General features: G+C 38.1%; 1 protein-coding gene across 6 annotated transcripts in view; it reads left to right on the top strand.

Moving 5' to 3' along the window:
• Positions 1-20,217, top strand: part of syt1a (synaptotagmin Ia) — a 190,704-nt gene that overhangs the window by 156,805 nt on the left and 13,682 nt on the right. For 3 of the 6 annotated variants that reach the window (XM_084113056.1, XM_084113055.1, XM_084113054.1), the window contains 3 exons: positions 339-527; positions 14,175-14,347; positions 18,050-18,166. In XM_084113056.1, coding sequence (XP_083969182.1) covers positions 365-527; positions 14,175-14,347; positions 18,050-18,166 — 453 coding nt within the window. In that variant the 5' untranslated portion in view covers positions 339-364. Of the gene's footprint in view, positions 1-338; positions 528-14,174; positions 14,348-18,040; positions 18,167-20,217 lie in introns of all 6 variants that reach the window. The other 3 variants (XM_084113052.1, XM_084113051.1, XM_084113053.1) reach the window with 1 other exon arrangement.

Genomic DNA, 20,217 nt, shown 5'->3' with positions numbered 1-20,217 from the left:
AAAATGTGCTCTGTGTGAACAACTGCTAACAGTTAAGCGAATGATTCAATGACTCACTCATACTAGTTAGACACTCATTGTTGCCACTTATTTGTCCAATGCTGCAACCTACAGAAATGTTCGCTGGAATGAATCTGAATGAGCCTTTGTTTAACAGAATCAAAAGATTCAAATCAGTGGAATGAATCAGTGCCATATTTGTAGGTACCTACAAATCCATGTGGTATACATTATCCAACAGATAAAGACATTGGGAGAATTGTGAATGTGCAACTGGTATTTCCTTTTTAAATATTCCAGATAGTATGAGTAACCCACTCTCATCTTTTCATATTTAGCTTCTGCCTGGCTGCCACTTCCAACGATGAGTCGAAGGGAGGCTCTGGTGGGGAACCCTGCGCCCAGCGCAGCACCTGAGGTATTGGGCAACAGCACAGAGGCAGCAGGGCCCGGTCCCCGAGAGACCAAAGATGAGATGTTCTCCAAAGTCAAAAACAAGTTCATGAATGAACTGCACAAAATCCCACGTGAGTAAACCGTTTTTTTTTTTTTTTTTTCTTCTTTTCACAACGCTCAAAGGTCTTCACTTGGTTATATTTCAGCTTCAGTGTGCTGTGTTCGTTTTACATAATTTTACAAAACATTTTTTGAATGGCATTGATTGAGTCCCAGCATTGGTTGCATTGGCAAGTTCTGTCAGATCCATTTTGTATTATTTTCTTTCAAATTTTTAAACTTCCATTGTTTAGCCAGTGCTGAAAAATAATGAGCTTGAGAAACAGGCGGCCACCAAACATGTTCCTTCTCATTCTAATTGTAAATAAGCAAGTAAATGAGTTTTGTTATTTGCATGCCTTTGTTTGTCTAAGTGCTCTGTGCCTCGGTCCCCAACACACCACAGCTCTCTCTGTGAATCATGGAGCTAAATTCAGGCATCGCACCTAACCATCAACCAATTCACTGTATGCTCCTTCATATTTTCAAGTAAACATGCTGAAAAGTCTGTAGCTGTTTGTGTGTGTGTGTGTTTCTTTAGCTAGGTGCTTTTATGTCCCAGAGATTTTTCTTTCTTTTTTTTCTATTACATACTGGATATCAAGGTCACATTATAACTGTCCTGGACTGGAATATGTTGCCATATGAGATCACCAATAAACACACACCTGACTAAAGCACTTTCAAGATTATTATCAATCTTAAATCTTGTTAATCTTTAACAAGATTGTTATAGTTAACAAAATATATAACAAAGACAAAAACTTTGTTCATTAACTAATAAAAATTAAAACAGGTGTTTGCGAAAGAAGTTGGGATTTTTTTTCTTTTACATAATTTATTTACAATTGACAACCTGCCCACCACTGAATAGTGCTAAAGTAACTCATATATGTAGCGGAGGTGATGGCAGAATTATTTAAAGCTACATAAAGTACTAGGGCTTGGTAAAAATTATCGATTTTAATCGATTCTCATTTTTACTAACCAATATTGATTCTTAAATCCCAAGAATCGATTAGTCTATCCTGTTTTTAACTGATGAAGGAACGGAACATTGTAGCACGCCTCCCATCCAATAAATCACAATAATCTTTGTGCTTTATTACTTTTGATATGAAACAAAGTCTCAGATTTCAAATTATATCAATTTTATTACGAAATACATTTTGGTGCTATTTAATGTGGCGAGACAGATCGCAGTAGCACCTCAGTTCAAGCAAAGCGGCAGCACGGACCGCACGTGAACTGGTCATCTCCTCTGCTTTAATACCAGTTTCAGCAACAAATAAACATGAATGAACATCTGAAGGTATGTTAAAAGATACAGTACAACTTACCGAAATCCGTATCATGTCACATGTGATCACTCAATCAGTGTTTCAACCACGGAAAGACGTCAATAAAACAGCCTGTAAACAATGTCAAGTAACGTCAGATTTACCTCAGAAATAAACTTGTTAGTCAGCTAGAAAAATAAACACATTTTGATAAAATATGCACCACATAACATATTCATTATAATTTTTAATATTCTTCAACATTTAATCCATGTTTGAATAAATCCGTCAAGTTTTTTGACAGCCACCATTTAAATGTTTATATTTAAAAAACGAATTGGATTAGAAATATAATTATGTAGTTGTAAAATTAGTATTATAACTTGAATATTATAAAAAATCTTCCTTGAGTGTAATTAATGTGTTTGTATACAAATCAGGTGAGAGATTTTTGCACATGTGCTGTATCTAAAATAATCGATATTGAATCGAATGGAAATCTAATCGAATTGCATGCTTGTGAATCGAAATCGAATCCAATCATGAAATTTGTGTCAATACCCAGCCCTATAAATTACGCCATGTCTAACAAGACACCATTGCGCAGACCTGAGATATATTCGAGTCATCTCCTACCCTACCCCTCTCCTACCCCTACAGTACCTTACTGTACCTTAGGTGTCTGGTCATTTTGCCAATCTCTCTATCTCTCATACTCGATTTCACACATACAACTTCTCGCTCTCACTTTCACTCACACGCTCACACACGTACACTTTCACTTCCACCCTTGCTTTCGCACTTGGAGACACATTCACCACATTAATTATCACTTTGCCTTCCTGCAGACAACTGTAAAATAAAGGGTTGCCGCATTTGACTCAGACAGATATGCCCCTTCTGAGATCCAGCCAGAAAAAGACACTCCATTACAGTGTCTTAAATTACTGTTTTAGCCTCCTCCCTCCATCACACACATGTCTCCGTGCCAACCGGTGCCTGGGTTGATGAATGCCTGGGGAGAAGGGTGCTGTATTGACCGAGGCATCCAGGAACCCTGACGGACCTGCATTAGTGATGAATGGGCGAGTCCAGATGCAGAATACTTGAGCAGTTCTTCTCCAATTTAATCCACTGCATTGAATATGTGCAGGTGCCGCCTGTAAAAGTAAGATGCATGGACCTGTCACAATCCGCCATCTAGCGTGGCAAAAACAGAGGAACACAGGCAGATGCTGTGTAGTGATGAAAAAGATATACTTCACTCTAACCCTTCAGCCTTTCTGTCATATAGCGCTATGTAGGCAAAATATGAAGACGAATACTGTTTAAGATCTATTTCCATGCCAGAACTAAGAGCATCTTGGGCACTTTTGGCTCTTTTAAAAGTAAGCTTCCTTAAACACACTTTTCATTCACAAGTTTAGTGGTTCGTGGGTGGGTCATGTACAGTCAGCAGATTGTTATGCAAAGAAACCTCTTCAGGGTGATACAAGAGCCACTGCGAAATTATCCCGCTTATTATGTGGCTACTTGTCACATAAGTAGCAAATTGAACACAAAATAGTAATATGACATATTTTATTACCTCAAGATAACTCGCAGTACCTGCTTTAGACCGCTAGATGTTGTGATTGAAGAATCAGAATTGAGAATTGCAGGGAGCCGTAAATATAACTGATGATGCATGTGCATCACATTATAAAGCCTTTTGGAGGAAGAGATAATCTCATTTAAAACAAGTTAAAGTTTAAGCTTGAAAGATTCACTAAGTTTGAGTGAAAGGACTGCCAGTGGCAGGTAAACGTAAAGACGATGAATCTACTTCAAACGTCACAACTGCCAAAACAATGTGTCTACACTACATGCGAGCGGTGCGACAAACTTCTCACCCTCTGATTCACCAGTACAGTACATCACAGTGAGTGATGAAGAGAGACCACAGTGTGTTGTGTGCCTCAAAACATTAGCTTCAGACAGTATGAAGCCGAACAACGTAAGTCTTTACATCACGAACACAAAGAGGAGACCATTGACATTGAGAAGTTGTAGTACCTACTGTATTAATTACGATGTTTTAAATATATCCTATATAGGGGTGTCACGATTCTCCAAATCCTCAATTCGATTAAATTTTCGATTCTAAGGTCACGGCTCGATTCGATTCTCTATTTTTTACTCTTTTTTTTTTTTAAAGCACAGGTTGCTATGCCATTTTTAGACTAGACTTTTATGCAATATAATATCTGACCTTTTTTGTGCAATGTACCACACTACATTGTCAAATTTAAAACATTTATTAACAACATAATGTAACAATAACTTATATCTTCAGTCAAATGGAAACTTAAGCAAAATAACCTGCCATCTAGTTTCTCTTTTGTAACTGCAGTCTTCTTCACAGAAGGTGACATTCAATTTCACAACAAAACAAACAAACAGTTGTTGGTTTAACAGATAAATCTATGTTTTTGTGGTGCCTGCGGAGATGCCCTGCCATGTTAGACGTGCTGCCAGTGGAAGAATATGGTTCATGCACATAGCAGAGCTTGCAAACTGTGGCTTTTTTGAAGCGCGAACGTCGAATGCGAACGTTGTCAACATAACTCATTGGAAATCCAAAATACCTCCACACCGGCGACTTCAGTGAAAGAGGAGGGGGTTCAAGTTCTGTCGATGGGTCTCCTGCATCTGCAGTTGCCATGCTATCTTTTGACTGGCTGTAGCTAAGTTAGAGGAGGTTGACTCGCAGCACTTCAACTTGCGTGTTTTTTTCCACTTGGCAAGCTGACCGGACGTGACATGGGGGCTTGGCAGACACCCTTAATCCTATAGAATTTTGCAAGCAAGGTCATGTCTGAGACTGTCAGTCTCAGTGGGGTGCATGTAGGTGGGAGCTTGATAGTTTGGATAGCCAGACCTTCAGACTGACAGCAGAAGGTCTGGACTCCATTGCAGCTTTCATTGGCCAAGAAGTGCCCAAAGTTGATAAAACACTCAATTACCTCCTGATACTTCAGACCGAGGGTAAATGTAAATGAACAGGCAATTTGTTTTTGTCCAATTTGTTCGAAGTCTCAGATGGTGACACATATTCAAAAAGGTTTATCCATAACCTGTGATTACTAACGTTCCCTCTACCCTCACGGTCACACAACATCACATCCGTTCTACGGCACCCGTCACAAACGGTCCTGCGTGTAGAATCACTCCGACAGGTAGCTCTCAGTACGCCACACTCGCTTTGTCATGGCTCTCTTCGAAAACATACAGGCCTTGAGTCCTGTTGACAGGTTCAACAGTTTGAACCCGACCATCTTGGCTCGAAAATGTCTGGACTGCTGCGGTTACACAGCTTTGTTGACTCGAAGCAACAAAAGAAAATGACTTTAACACAACAGCTCTGGTTATTCTCCCAACGCTCCGCTGCTCAAGCTCAAGGCGTCTGTTTTCGATGATAATTAACCTCACCGCACAGAGACAGTTTGAGACATTATTCAGCTCTGCCACAATTACTATGAATAATGAACACACTCCGTCCAGCCTCTGAAACACTCTTGCACACTGGGTACCCTGATGCCCAACACAATGCGCCTTTCATCCATCTCAGCTAATTTTTGAGATGTTCTATCAAACACCACAATCAATGTTCTTTTCTTTCTTGTTAAAATGCAAACTTAACTGGGAGCATTTGCTTTGAACATTAACTACAAATGAATGGGGTCAAATTTTATAAATTGCCATTATTATAAGCCATTTACATGTATTTGCATTTTATTTTTATCATAATCATGAAAAGCTTTGTCTGTCTTGTGATTTTTGTTTTACGTTGTACATAGGCAGCTATTGTAAACCTATTGTAAATAAAAAAAAAATATATATATAAACACACCTTGTAATAATCTGTAACTGGCACAAAATACAGTATATAAACAACGTTTTAATTAAATGAAACCATTTTCTAGTTACTTTTTAAAGATGCTTGTCTGTACTAAATTAAAAAGTCATTTTTAAAATCAACATTTCCCTCAATTCATTCCAATGTATTATAAGATTGAGTGTATGTCAAGAATGTCAATACATTTACATAACATTTTATCCAAACCTACTTACAGTTCATGTTTAACGTATACATGTTATTAGTATGTATGTATTTCCTTGAAATTCATGACCTTGGCAGCTCTACTGTGATGTTCTACTAGTTGAACTACAGAAGTGCTAAGACATGACAAGTTTTGAGACTTCAATATATGTTTGTGAAGTGTGATGTTTAGCGGGATTGTGTTGTTTGCCAGTATGTAGAAAGCCTCAGTCATAGTCAGCAACAGGAGGCGAACTGGAGCAGGGTGCCAAACACATCATCAGCCAACAGCCTGACAGATGGAGCAGTTAGTCCTCCCATTCTGCTGACCTTTGACCTAATCCTATCTCCCTTTCTTCCCCTCTCCCTGCTGCCCCCAAGACTGCCCAAGAGGACATCTGAAGGTTACCAGGCTTGTCAACCCTGCTCCTTTGAAATTGAATTATGTAAACAAACAAAAATAAAACCCCAGCCTCTCCGTCTGCCTGCTTCACATTATAAAGCCTTTTGGAGGAAGAGATAATCTCATTTAAAACAAGTTAAAACTGCATTACAGTAGTAAACAAACATATGAGAAAAGACACATTTTGCCCCTGCAGTGTAGGAGAAGCTAAGAGACATTTATAATATTCCAAAAGATTTCTGTTGCAAATAAATGCTTTCCGTTAATCAAATAACCCTGAAAAAAATGTATCACAGTTCCTGCAAACATTTTAAGCAGCACAACTGTTTTCAACACTGATCATAATAAGAAATGAGCAGCAAATCAGCATATTATACTGATTTCTGAAGGATTTCTGCCATCACATGAATAAATTACATTTTAAAATATATTCAAATAGAAAAAAGTTATTTTAAATTGTAATAATATTTAACAATATTACTGTTTTTGCTGTATTTTTACTGTAAATAAAAAGACAACTCAAAACTTTAAAAAAATATTATTGACCCCAACATTTTGAATGGTAGAGTGCAAATGAGTGAATAGAGGGAGTGTTCACTTACAATGCACAATACAATGCGACAGCAACGTAGCACCAGCAACGTAGCATTACACCAATACAAAAAGTAGCTTGTTACCATTTTGAAAAGAGGTGAGCTACTGTGTTCCTATATACTGAAACCTGTAGTAAAGTTTGTTTCTTTCAGTTAGTTATTCCCCTGTCTCGCACTTTTCCTTGACAAATGAGATGACAGACATCTGATTAGCATTCAGCGGATGAGAAAGGACAAATGAGATAGAGAATGAGGGTTTGGGTTAAGGGTTTGTTTGTTGTCCCTCATAGCTGTCGTCCTGATATTTTGAGCATCACAATCAATGTTATTATCAGTTTTCAGTCTGATCATTGGTGTCACTCACCATCCGAACGCATCGTATGTCACAGACCAAATAATGGCAACGTCAGTAATAACAAAAGATAATATCTGATCTGAATGCTGTTGACAGAGGATATGAGAGGGTGGATATTAATCTCGCAATATCACATGAACTGTTATCACACTTGTCTGTCTTTTTCCCTTCAAATATTTTCTTATGTGAGTCTCGTGGTTTGTTTGGGAGGGACATTAAATCATACGGTATGGCTCGACTGTTCAGTAAAGTTTCTCTTTCATGCGATATTCAGTTCAAATGAGAACATTTTGCATTTGTCTTCACCACTTTTTGGCCTCTGCCAACCACAATAAACAAAAAAATGTGCAGTCAGTAATCTCACCTGTCACTCACCTGCTTTTTAGAAAATCAGTCACGACTACTAGGTAAATATACATTATCTAATTAATATTCATGAGCCAAGCTCCCTTTTCAGATTGTTCCTTCGCCTATAAACTTTACTAAATGGATATTGAAATTACCGCCCATCTGCTGGACTGTAACGTAACCACATGGCATAATAAATCACTTCCAAGTAATTTTCCTTAATGCAGAGAATATATTTGGAAGTGCAACAGGGTTGTCTTTCTCTCATGCTGTATAACATGCTCTAGTACCAGGGTTAATTGACCAATGGCGTGCTGTCAAAACACATTAGTTTGGGTTGCCAGTGTGTGCTGTATTACACCGATGGATCATTTTCCCTCCGCTTGGCCACGTGCGCTCACTAGCGCTCGCAATCATGACGCACTCTCAATCAAATCACGCCTGTTAAGACATTGAGTTTCTCATTCCGATTTGGCATGTTAACAAGTGTAAGAGTGGGTAACTCGCCCCGCGGCATGCCGCCTGGGGATAGATCATGTTACTGTTAGCTTCGCGTTAACAGGCAACACAACCTCGCTGGTCAGAGGCTCACATTACGCTCACATTACATTCTGATCAGACAAACAGCAGGATAATGAGCCCCGGGCTGCCCAAAGAGAATCCCAGCATGGTGCCACTACTGCTGATGACCAGTTTACTTTTAGGGTTGTAATCTTTAATTTAGAGCTCGACTAATTATTAATGTAATGGGTTTTTTTGCTAATAGGATGAATGTCATGACTACCCTACATGTCTACCCTACATTTCACACTATAGTCAAAAAGGGGAAAAAAGTGGAGAAAATGTATACAATGTATACTGTTTAGTGTTTTTTTGGTAATACTTTACAATAAGGTTTGTTAGTTAACATTAGTTAACTACATTAGTTAACATGAACTAATAATGAACTGCACGTATTTCAACATTTACTAATACTTTATTAAAATCTTGTTAACATTAGTTAATGCAATCTGAACTAACAATGAACAGCTGTATTTTTATTAACTAACGTTAACAAAGATTAATAAATACAGTAACAATTGAATTGCTCATGGTTAGGTCATGTTAGATAATACATTAACTAATGTTAACTAATGTTAACTAATGAACCTTATTGTAAAGTGTTAGCGTTTTTTTGTTGTTGTTTTTTTCAGGTCAAATATGAAATGAAAATGTTCTTGAGAGATTTCGTGAGATTCACCCTTTAGCTTTGCATAAGTAATGTCTTGTTTTATGTGGGCGTTGTGAAAATTACTAATAGTTCTGATGTTTTCATGTGCCATAGTTATAATGCGGTAGCCCATCTATCGCAGTCCTGCACTGCAAAAATGCGATAAGATTCTTCTGTAAATCTAAGATGCCAATCTCAGAGTCATTATTGTGTCGACTCCCTGGCATGGCTTCCTAAAGCAGCTTGGTGAGATTTTTGTGTGAGCCCAGTTTGATAAGTCTGATGCTGTATTCTTTTGTCACAGAAAAGGTGGAGAGCGAATGAGTGCACTCAAGATCTTATTCACATACCCAATTGGATAAGGTCAGGCCGGAAGGACTCTTGGCGTCCTTGAAAGCAGTAGCGAGATGGCAGACTTTCTTTGGCATCCACCTCCAGTCGTGTCATTGTTCTAAGCTGTATTTGGATTTGGATTGTGCACCACAGCGGTGCTGAATTGGAATAATGTTCCTCTCTGATTGGCTGTGCAGTCACAGAGTCCAGCTACAAAACCTCATTTTGTGCTCCCTGTTGAGAGTTTGTGTGTGCATGTGCACGGCGGAACGAAAGATAGCTGCTGGAAGTTGAAGAGCACATGCCTGCTCTGCAATCCCAAAGGACAATAGACACTTACACAATTGAGTTAATTAGAAAATGTTTCTGTTGGTTTCTGGGTCTCGGGTTCTTTTAATTAAGAAACACAAAAGTGTCTTTCAGAATAGGACATTTGCTTGATGAAGAAGATAAGCACTCTGGTTTATTGCATTGGACGGCGAAACATTAGACTTATTTGCATCTATTAGTGCTCAACCAATGCAATTTCACTTCTAAACAACTAAGCTTGATATGAGAAGTATTTTTTTTTTCTCTATTGTGATAAAAGTAATCTAATTGCTACAGCAGACTGTGTGATTAAAAATACAGCTAATGTACTCATAGCAGTTAATTTACTCAAACTCAAGCTGCGCTTGTTGTATTAAACATCATTTTTTCATAAGCTTTCATTATAAAAGTGTCAGAATTGCTCAGTGTCTGCTGTAGCACTAAATGGTTCTCATCATCGACCTTTACAGACCTTTAATATGCACATTGCCGCTGTCATGTGAGATTCTGTCCCTTTGCAGTATCCCTGTGGCACGTGGAACCAAGAGGTTTTTAATCTTATTTTCATAGTATCCTCTTCTAGATAATCAAAATTTTCAGTTACATATGAATCATGTTTAATTGTATGATTATAAAATATAGCATGAGTATAAAATATTTTTACTGTATCCACCATATTTTTTGAACATAAGAGCGGGCACAGCCATTTGTAAATTGAATGGCTTCTGGTGTCATCCGCTTCTAGTTATTTTAGCTGTGCAAATCAGCTGAATATGCTTTTTGATACTGCAAACTGGGACTGTATTTCTTATAATATTATTTTAATTTATAATCGTATACTGGTTTGTAGTGCAAATATGTTTACTGCTTACTGCACTTTTTTATTCTTCAAGTTAATACCTATAGTTAATACTGAATCAAAATCTTGCACATTTACATAAAAAAGCTTACTTGGGTTGCAAAATAAGGTGAATATAATTCAGCAATATTGTCATATACATAGTTAAAAGTACACAAAATAATATCTAATTATCTAAGTCAGAATTTCACATTTTCAAACTTCAACAAACAAAATTTACTGTGTACATTCTTTCAGTCAATAGAATCTCTTTGAGGGAACTTTATATTTCTTTGATTCATATAAATTTCAGTAGTGTAAGTGTAAACCAAAAGATGGGGCAAATGGGTGGTGATCAAGAGGGGGAGAAGAACATTAATATATTCTCCTCAATGCATGTTTAACCAATAGTACCTAGATTGTACATTAGGATACTTTAATATCTCTATTAAGTTCACCACCATTCATTTCAGTTTATAGGCTGTCAGATGAGACCAAACATGGCATAGTTGCATATTAGAACACACTAGTAAATAAACAGAATGTAGTTGAAAGCATATGTCCTGTGAAGCAAATGGTACAGACGTGTCATTGAGGTCCAAACGACTCTGTCTCTCCCAACAGAACCATCCTGTACCTGGAGTGTCCCAACAGTCCTCAATCAGCATACTGATTAAATCCCTTGCACTAGATAGGCATTAGCATACTGTGATGATGAAAGACATTGTGCCATGTTTAATTCACATATAAAAGGATTTCTGAAGTGTAGGGCGGTAAAGAGTTCTACCCATATTCGCTCAGCCCTACAGTAGCTTAAAAGTGAAAGTTTCTTATTAATTGTGTACATCTCGACATTGTGTTACATCATGCACACTTATCTTTGCAAACTCTGTGACTTGTGGACTGACAGATTTCCCAAGTTGAAAGTCCAGTTTCACATAGCATTCAATAGGATACTGAATGAAACGCAGCAATATAATCTTCCATGAGACCGCTGTCGAGACACGTCTAATAATGATAGTTCTCCAAGAGAATTGATGAGCACTGGCTGGTCTGAACTCAGGACGGTTCAATGCTTTGTGCAGTCCCATGTGGCAGGGGTTGTGCTAGAGGAGGCATAGAAATGAAAGGGGCTCTTTATTCCCCTAGTGGGCTGATATTCAGGCTAGTGGTGGAGAAAAGAGTGTGGGCCGGAGAGCAGGTTATAACAGGTATGAATCAGGGGTCTGATGCTAGACAAGCATGGGTCTGATGCTAGATAGGATCAATTATGGTCTAAGCCACAAGCTTTTAAAGAAAATGGGGAGTGGCCTTTAAGATGGCTGACACGTTCTCCTCTGTTTGAAAAGGGTTGAAATGACAGGGCTTTGGAAAAAGCTTTTTGAAAGCCTGATGAGAGTTTTTGTTGTGTTTTTTTTTTTTTTCATATGGTCTTTTTTTTCTTTTCAAGTTTTACACCATGGCAAAATATTATGTTAAATGAGCTAAACACATTTACTCAGCTGTTCGAGATATTGAACCATGAACAATGCTAAAGTAGTAATATTTTGGTGCATCTGAAATAAGTGTGCTAAAGCATTTGAGAGAAACACACTAGGGATCCCAGTTATTTGCTCTTAATTTTGAATGAACCATCTGGGAAGGTACCAGATGTCTGTCCATAAGCTAAAACCAATTCGTTTTTGGTTTGTTTTGTTTTGTTATCATAAATGAATATACTGAAGAAGTCCAGTGAAGGGTATTATGCTAGGAAGGAAAGACAAAGGAAAAAAGTGGGGGATTGTCACCTCCATTACCCCACAGCGAAGTCGAGGCCGTGGGCTGATGATCCCAAAGTTACTTTAGACTATCACTCACTGTTTTTCCTCAGAGGAGAGTGCTTATCGATTTTGTCAACAGCCAATTGATTTTTCTTTCTCTCTCTCTCTCTCTCGCACTCTTTATCTTCCCTGTTTTCTCTCCCTTTGGACCTCGCTTTGGGAAATGTGTCCTGTGGTAGCAAGTCTAACCCTCCTAGGAGAGAGAGATGCAGCCTTCATTTTAATGTTTCTCTACTGCCAAATCAAATATAAAGTGTTCACACCACGATAAGAGAAACAAAAGATGTTTCAAATTGAGGACGTTTAAGAAAAAGAAGAAAAAAGCTGCCAGGATATTGGACATGTTCTAAACTGTTCTGGATGGAATTTCATTTGAAATATGAAATGGATGAATCTTATGAAAAACAGATTACATTTTACCCAATATTACAAAGAAAAAAGAAATACGTCAAGTCAATTCAATTATATCTCTTATTAAAATAATAATAAATGATATTATATGAAGCCTATTTTAAATATCCACTTTGATTTGACTGTGACAGTTAAGCACATCCAACCCCAAAATTTCCATGAGTTTTTAAGTAATTCTCATTAACACATAGCAAAAAAAATATCTTTCTTTCTTTCTTTCTTTTTTTCTCTTTCTTTCTTTCTTTCTTTCTTTCTTTCTTTCTTGTGGTGAAATATGACATATATGAAATATGACGGTTTCTTGAGATGTGCCATATCATGTTTGAGTGCTTGCATGTTTCCCAAATTATGCATACAAGATGTCTTTTGTTCACTGGAGCCTAGCATTATTTATACAGTCCTTGACTCTGCATTGTCCCAGAGCAAATCAAGCACATTCAAATCTGGAGTGGAAAAATCATCGCCTTTTCTGAAGAAATCTGCTTCCCTGAAAGTTGCCATTTGGTTGCCAGGTGTTTGTTGTGTTGTGTTGTGCGCAAAAGACGTAATTACTGTGCGCGTCTCTGAATGCAGGATTCTTCTACCACATCTGTCTACCAATTATTCCCAGCAAATGTCGGTTTGGGGAGGAACCTTCTATTGAGTCTAGGAAACTGACATTCTTGTATCTGGTGCTCGTGCTCTGTTGACGCATGCAGTTTTAGCCCTGCTGTATAGAGGCGTCGCTCTTTCTCTTGGCAGGAGGCTGTTAATCTTGTCGAAAAGCTGAGAAGCTCGATTGTCCTCCCCTGACAGCGCTCGCTGGAGTTCGGAGCTGTGTTTATAAAGTCATGACCAGAAGAGGAAATACTATTTTAGGTTACAACACTATGCTGTATGGATGTAAATTGCTCACAAATATTTTTATAGCACTTATATTTTTTAAGTTTTTAGTGCAACTTGGTCAGTGTCATCCATTTTTGTTCATTAAGTCCAAATCTTATTAAACATTTTCAGAATATTTTTGTTCCGTTAATTTAGTTCCATGCTGTCCTTGACAATCAAATAAATCCTGTGCTGAGGGTGATTGCTTTAAGAATGTCAAGCTCAAAATGTCTTCCAAGAGTGATCAAATGGCAAGTTTTGAATGCCAACAGCTCCTGTTTTCAGCTAAATTGGCTGATTACTCTCACTAGAGCGTTGCAACATCTCTGTCTGAGCGAAGATCGTTAATCCCGTGCGACCGGCAGACATGAAGGTCTCTTGCAATTGATCAAAGAGCGTCAACCAACACACTGAAACTTTTCCCTTCTAGCCTGTTCCGTTTCTTTGTTGCTCTGGGATGATATTGAACCGTAAAGCAACATGGCTATTTGGAACTACGTCAGCTCAGTCCGGTCACAGAACAGCTATTTTCAGTCATGCTAGAGCAGCTTTTATTTACATAAATGGGGAAAGTTTAATAGAGAAATAGTTCACCTCAAATTTAAAAATTATTGTCTTTAGAAACCCATATGGCTTTTCTGTGTAACAGAAAATGAGAAACTTAATAGAATGTCCTGGCTGCTCTTTTCCATACAGTGAATGTAATATTTTAAACTCAGATTTGAATAACAACTTCAATTTTGGTCTGTTCCTACAAAAAACGCTATTGTATAGCTCCAGAAGATTTGAAATGTAGTCAATGTGGATGTTTTCTCTGTGTTTTTGTCTGCACAGTGCCATCATGGGCCATCGTCGCCATTGCATTCGTTGCTGTTGTACTAGTTGTTTCCTGCTGCTTCTGCATCTGCAAAAAGTGGATATTCAAGAAGAAGAACAAGAAAAAGGGCAAAGACAAGGGCAAGAATGCCATCAACATGAAGGACGTCACAGACGGTGTCAAAACCGAGGTAAAAACAATTTGTTACTATTTTTGGATTAGCCTTATTCTTTAGTGGTCAGCAGTTGCATGAAATAATTATTTCCTCAAGTATTATTTTATTAATGTACAATGCTAATTAAGAATATTCATAAGACAACTCAATCTAGATCGAGTCATCTGTTGATGATGTTGTTTCACAGCTGAATTTAATTGCAGGACTGCAAACCTGGGCATGTTAACGGTTCATTAAAGTATTGAGTTTTCCTTGCATTTAACTTAATTCACAGTCTTTGTAGTGCTGCATATGGTTAACTGTGCTATGAAGTGGTATCAACCCAGAGAAATGACAGTAGATAAGGAAAAAAATAGGAGAGAGAACATTAATGCAGCTCGCTTTTTCCCACACACAAATTATATGGAACACTTTAACCCTAGTTAGCATGTTAATTGTATTAGCAAGCTCGCAATAGTACACTTCTAACAGAATAATTGACAAAGTCATCTTAATTCACGGTGTAAGGACACTGGCTTTGAGACCATGCCAAGACCACTCAGATCCCAAATTAGAGACATTGATTTTCGAGCACAAAGCACAGTGAAGAGGAACAGACAGATAATTAACAACACTCTTTAAAAACACAGTGTGCCATTCCAGAATGTCACCGTTTATCAGCGTCAAACCAAATGCGAACACTTGTTGGTGAAAAGCAGATATACAATAGCTGCTATATGATGTTTACAAACCTACATTGTGTATTAGTACATTCAAAATGGGTGTTTCAAAAAAATAACTGCAGCCATTGAAATACATATACAGTAAAACAAACCAACTTAAGCTGATTTAACCTGTTGTTTTTAGCAGGGAAACACCCATATATAGTTTCTAATACCTGTGCTAATTGGTTAAATATTAAAGGGCAATGAATCTTCACTCTTATTTAACCAATTAGCACAGGTATTTGAGTGATGCACACTAATCCAGAGCAATATGGCAGAGTATAATGTCCTGCACAACATACATCTTTTATTGCCAGCAGAAGGAGCTTTGAGCTTCTCAGCAGTCATTTCTCCTGGTGTGCCCAGAATCATGTGGTCACCTTTGTGTGTGGTTGTTTTAATTTGTGTCTCTTCCTTCCATGTCCTCCTTATCTATGTTTTGTCTGATGACTTTACGGGATTGCCACTGGCGGTAGGTTCCCAATTGCTGTTGGATCTTCTATAGCCTGCTGTAATGACTTTTAATAGCCTCTTGATAACAGGTTTACTCTAGTAGAGTAACATATATGTAACTATGCACACAGTACATGTATATCTACAATATATATGTGTGTAAGTCTACATATACACATATATATGAAGAGAAAAAATGCACTTGGGTACGCTTCAGCAAGGTTGAACCACATTGATTTCTCATTGTAAACATGCTTCTCATTTGATGTCCAAAAAAGCAACTGGAAATTGCTTGAGTGAAATTACCAATTTAAAAAAAAAAATGAAATGGCTGAGAGAACTGTCAAAGTACGGATTGCTAAACTGCTAGTGATCCGTTCGGCTTGTTTGACTGCCCTTGGCCAAATTATCAGTTATCATCTGGTCCACTTGAACCTAAAATTGAAAAATGTCCTGAAGGAGAACAGCACCCACCTCATTAGCAGGACAAATTTGTTCAAGAAGCAATTTTCAGACACGATGACCAGACTGATCTTTAATTGGCTGACATGTTTTTGAAACATCATCTTTGCCAGTCAGATGGAAAGGGTATCAATAAAGGACACTCACAGCTGCAAAAATACCAACTAGTGTTAATTATTTTATAGTTCCAAAAATAATAATTTAAGGGGATAAAATATTTCTTCATTTACTTACCTTCATGTTGTTCAAAAGCTGTCTGACTTCCTTTTTTACCCTGGAACTGAAAAGGAGATGTTTAGCAGAATGTCCTAGCTGCTGTTTTCCCTTCAATGGAAGTGAATGGTGACAACATAATATGTCAAGCAAGATTTTTGCAGTTTTTTGTTGTTGTTGTTGTTGGTTTTTTGTTGTTGTTGGGTTTTTTTTTTTTTTTTTTTTTTTTGGCTAACTAGCTTTTAATCCCTATGCGCTTTAATTATACGGAAAAGAATATGTCACATGTCCTGCTAAACTTCTCCTTTTGTGTTCTGCTTTCATATGGGTTTGGAGCAACAAATGAGGGAGAATAAATTATTTCTGAATGAGCAATGCCTTTAAATTTAACAAGCACCTCGAAAAGCTTGTTGAATTGAAGCGCACAAGTGCTTGTGAGACTAGTCTGGTCCTCAGAAGGAGATAAGACAGTAAAGAAATCAATTTTGTTCAGCCTTCTGCTTTCACACTTGTAACCCAACAACTAATAAGACAGGCCCTGTACACAATATGATCCCTCCCACCAACACCTTCTGCTGGCATGATGCTTACAGCTTCCATGAGCGTGGTGGTTATCACCAATAACTAAGGGTCATGACAACGCCACTGTGTGTTGAAGATCACGTCACAGAGAATGAGGGTCACTATGCGAGCACTCTTCTTGAGAACGTGAATGCCCTGCATGCTTTACCGATGAGCAAAAGTGCCCTTTCAGAAGGCAACTATTTCACAGTGAATGAACTGAGAGCTGAGTTTGCCTCAACAATCGCATGCTTTCCAGCGACAACAAAGCTCACTTGACTTTCCCTTAGCACAGCGTCTTAGACTCAGGCTAGCTAGGGAGCTACTGCCACACCATCCACAACATTTCCCCACTGATTTGTTGATGCCAGAGATTGTTCTGCCTGAAATAACATAAAGGTCAATGAATTGTACAATGTATTTCTTAAGAACATCTGTCTGCTCATCTTGCTTGGGGTTGGGCGGTATGACAGAGTAATTTTGTATCAAAGTATCGGTATACACAATATATATATATATATATTTTTTTAAATATTACATAACCATCAATGTTTTTCAATAATTTTATTTATTTATTTATTATGGATGCATAATGAATTAATTATTAAGAAGATTGCGATTAATTAGAAGATTAAATGTATATAAGATTATTAATAACAAATTAATTATTAGTCTGGAATCTATGCAGAAACAACTTTTCATAATCTTATCAAGTGAACATAACTGTGCCATAATATAATATACACAAACTCAGTATTATATTTCTCAATGTACATACAAATTCAAGCACAATATAATAATATTTCATATAACATTAATGATAATAATAATCATTCTTAACGCAATAATAAGCCACTTTATGGACTTAATCTTTCATGTTAAAGGGACAAATGCCCTCCAGTCCTCCATGAAGAGTCTGAAGGGTAAAATGTCATAAACATGATTGGATGAGCCGAGTTCGAAGCCATTGTAAAATAGCGATATACAGTACTATATGCGTTGTCAATATATTTTCATACCCCCCAGCCCTAGCCTTGCCCCTTCCACCAACCTAAACTGCTTGCACTCATTCATCTTCTTGCAACTCTTTCCACGACTTTCCATAGGAGAGAAAGGGGTTCACAGCCCAAGTCTAGTGCATCACTGAGCATGTCATGGTCTTAATTGCTGTGGTGTTTTAGTGCTTGCTCCCCCCTACTAGAGGTGCGGTTGAAGAGCAGGCTGGTCCAGGGCTGGCCCGGCGCTCTGGCGAGGGCAATCGGGCTGCGCCAGCGTTGGGCCGACAGGACTGACTGTTAGTGGGTGTCTCCTTCAGGCCTTGAAGGATGAGGATGATGCAGAAACAGGGCTGACGGATACAGAGAAAGAGGCAGAGCCTAAGGAAGAAGAGAAACTTGGCAAATTACAGTACTCCATGGATTACAATTTCACAGAGAATACGGTAAGGGGCCGTCTCCGAATCATCGTCACTGTGTGTGGTGTTTAGTGAGGTCTTCTTCGTAAGTACAGCGTGTTTGTCCGTCAAAATGTAGCCAGCTCCATCAAATAATGCCCATTCCTCTAAGGTTATTCAGTGTCACTCTAACATAATTGAATACTCACTATAAGGTGTGTGTTTAAAAAAATACACACTGAAAACACAAAGATAGAGTGAACTTCGACAATATGAATCACTTTTCAGAGTCATTTTTATAGCTGTGTTCCATTATTAAGTGCTATCTCTGAAAGCCAGAGGAATTCAGACTTAGCACTTAAGAAATAATGCCCATCATCCTGTAAACTCAACAAATGCTGTGAATGTCAAGGGCACATCACAGCAGTTAGATTTGTGTTTGAATCGGCTTTCTTCCACACTGACTGAATGAGGGTGCTGGCTTGTCTTCAACTCTGAGGCTAAGCCGAAATTCACTGGCCGCCTCTTACAGGCTGTTGAGCTTGAAAGCTAAGTGACTTCCAGAATGAATGCGCTTCCTTTTGTCAGATCCTGGCTGACAGATAATTGAAACTGTGCATATAGTCTTACACAGAGAGCAGAAAAAAAGCTACAAACATGAAAGAGCCAGATTATCCACCATCACATACTCACAAATTACAGCTTTTCATTGTATGGTGTCAATGTAGTGGTAAAATGACAAAATGATTGCAAATGACTGGTAATGCATTTATTTTATGGCATAACAGTTTTAAGAACAATAATGACATGTTTAAGATACTGCATTTGTTCTATTCTTTTGGCATATAACAAAAATATTACAAATAGCTGGTAAATTTTACGAAAGCCTTCATATGAGGGATAAGAATATGAGTATAAAATGTAGCATGCACACAAAGGAGCAAATTCACTAAACAAGTGCAGAAGATGCAGAGAAATCCACATCAGCCTGACCTAGATTCAACCCATAGACCCACATACTCCACTAGACAGACGCACTTGCATGTATCTCCACCCTCCATGCCAGCAGGAAATCTGCGTGCTTCTTTCCTGTCTGGCTTTAAATCAAGCCGAGTATCGCTTCAGGCAGACTCAGAGGTCTGGGAGATTTTTCTGCAACTCTTGCCCTTTCCAAAGGGGAAAGGTTTCAGGGAGCTCAACTAAACTCTGGGTATGTTTAAAGGTAATCTGAACCTTTAGCCAGAGAGTAAAAATAAAAATGACAAAATATGGCAGTCACAAAAGCCACACAACACAATATCTCAGAATTCAGGGCGGCTCCTTGGGGAGACGGAGAGACAGGGTGCAGATAAGGGTGATGTTGCTAATGAGGATAGAAAGCGAGATGTGGATTGAACTGTGAATACATACACGTTTACTGAGGTGAATCATTGACATCACGGCCTGTTTTCTAATGAATCTCAGGTATTTTAAGGACAGAGACCCCTCACTGTTTGTGCCAAATAACAAACACCCCTAAGAAAAACTTTTTTCTTTGGAAACCATAAATTTAAGATGACAGCTCACAGCCTTCAGATGAGAGATTGTGAGTACTGAACCCACTGAGTTGAAGTCATATGGCTGAACCTTCCTCCAGCATGTCCTGCATCAATCTGATTCTTCAAACTGTGTGAAGTTTTCATAGCCTGCAGAGCGATTGAAGGTTATTATGGCCAAAGTCTCATCGGGACTAAATATTCCTTCACCCCCCATCTATGTCCAATCCACCCAGAGACAGATCCACCCTGACTCATACTGCTACAGTTGTTCACGGCTATTCAATCTAACTCACAGCTAGGAGCTTCTTACAAAAGACTTCTCTTTTAGACTTAGAAATGTCATCTGTTATCGTGTCGCAAACTTCCAGTGAGACTGACAGTGACGCCACTGAAAGATGCATTGCGAAATGGGGCTAAAGGTGCGGTCACATAAGTATAATTTTGTGAGCTCAAATTATACATTGTCTGTTGTCAACAGGTATTGATTGCCCTGGTATTGATTTTTTACATGTTGCATCTGTTAGTCATTTAATCGATGTATCGATCCATATCAATGTATTG

Source organism: Abramis brama (assembly GCF_963993115.1).
Source record: "Abramis brama genome assembly, chromosome: 4".
Lineage (NCBI taxonomy): Eukaryota > Metazoa > Chordata > Actinopteri > Cypriniformes > Leuciscidae > Abramis > Abramis brama.
This window is presented reverse-complemented; position numbering and strand designations above follow the sequence as displayed.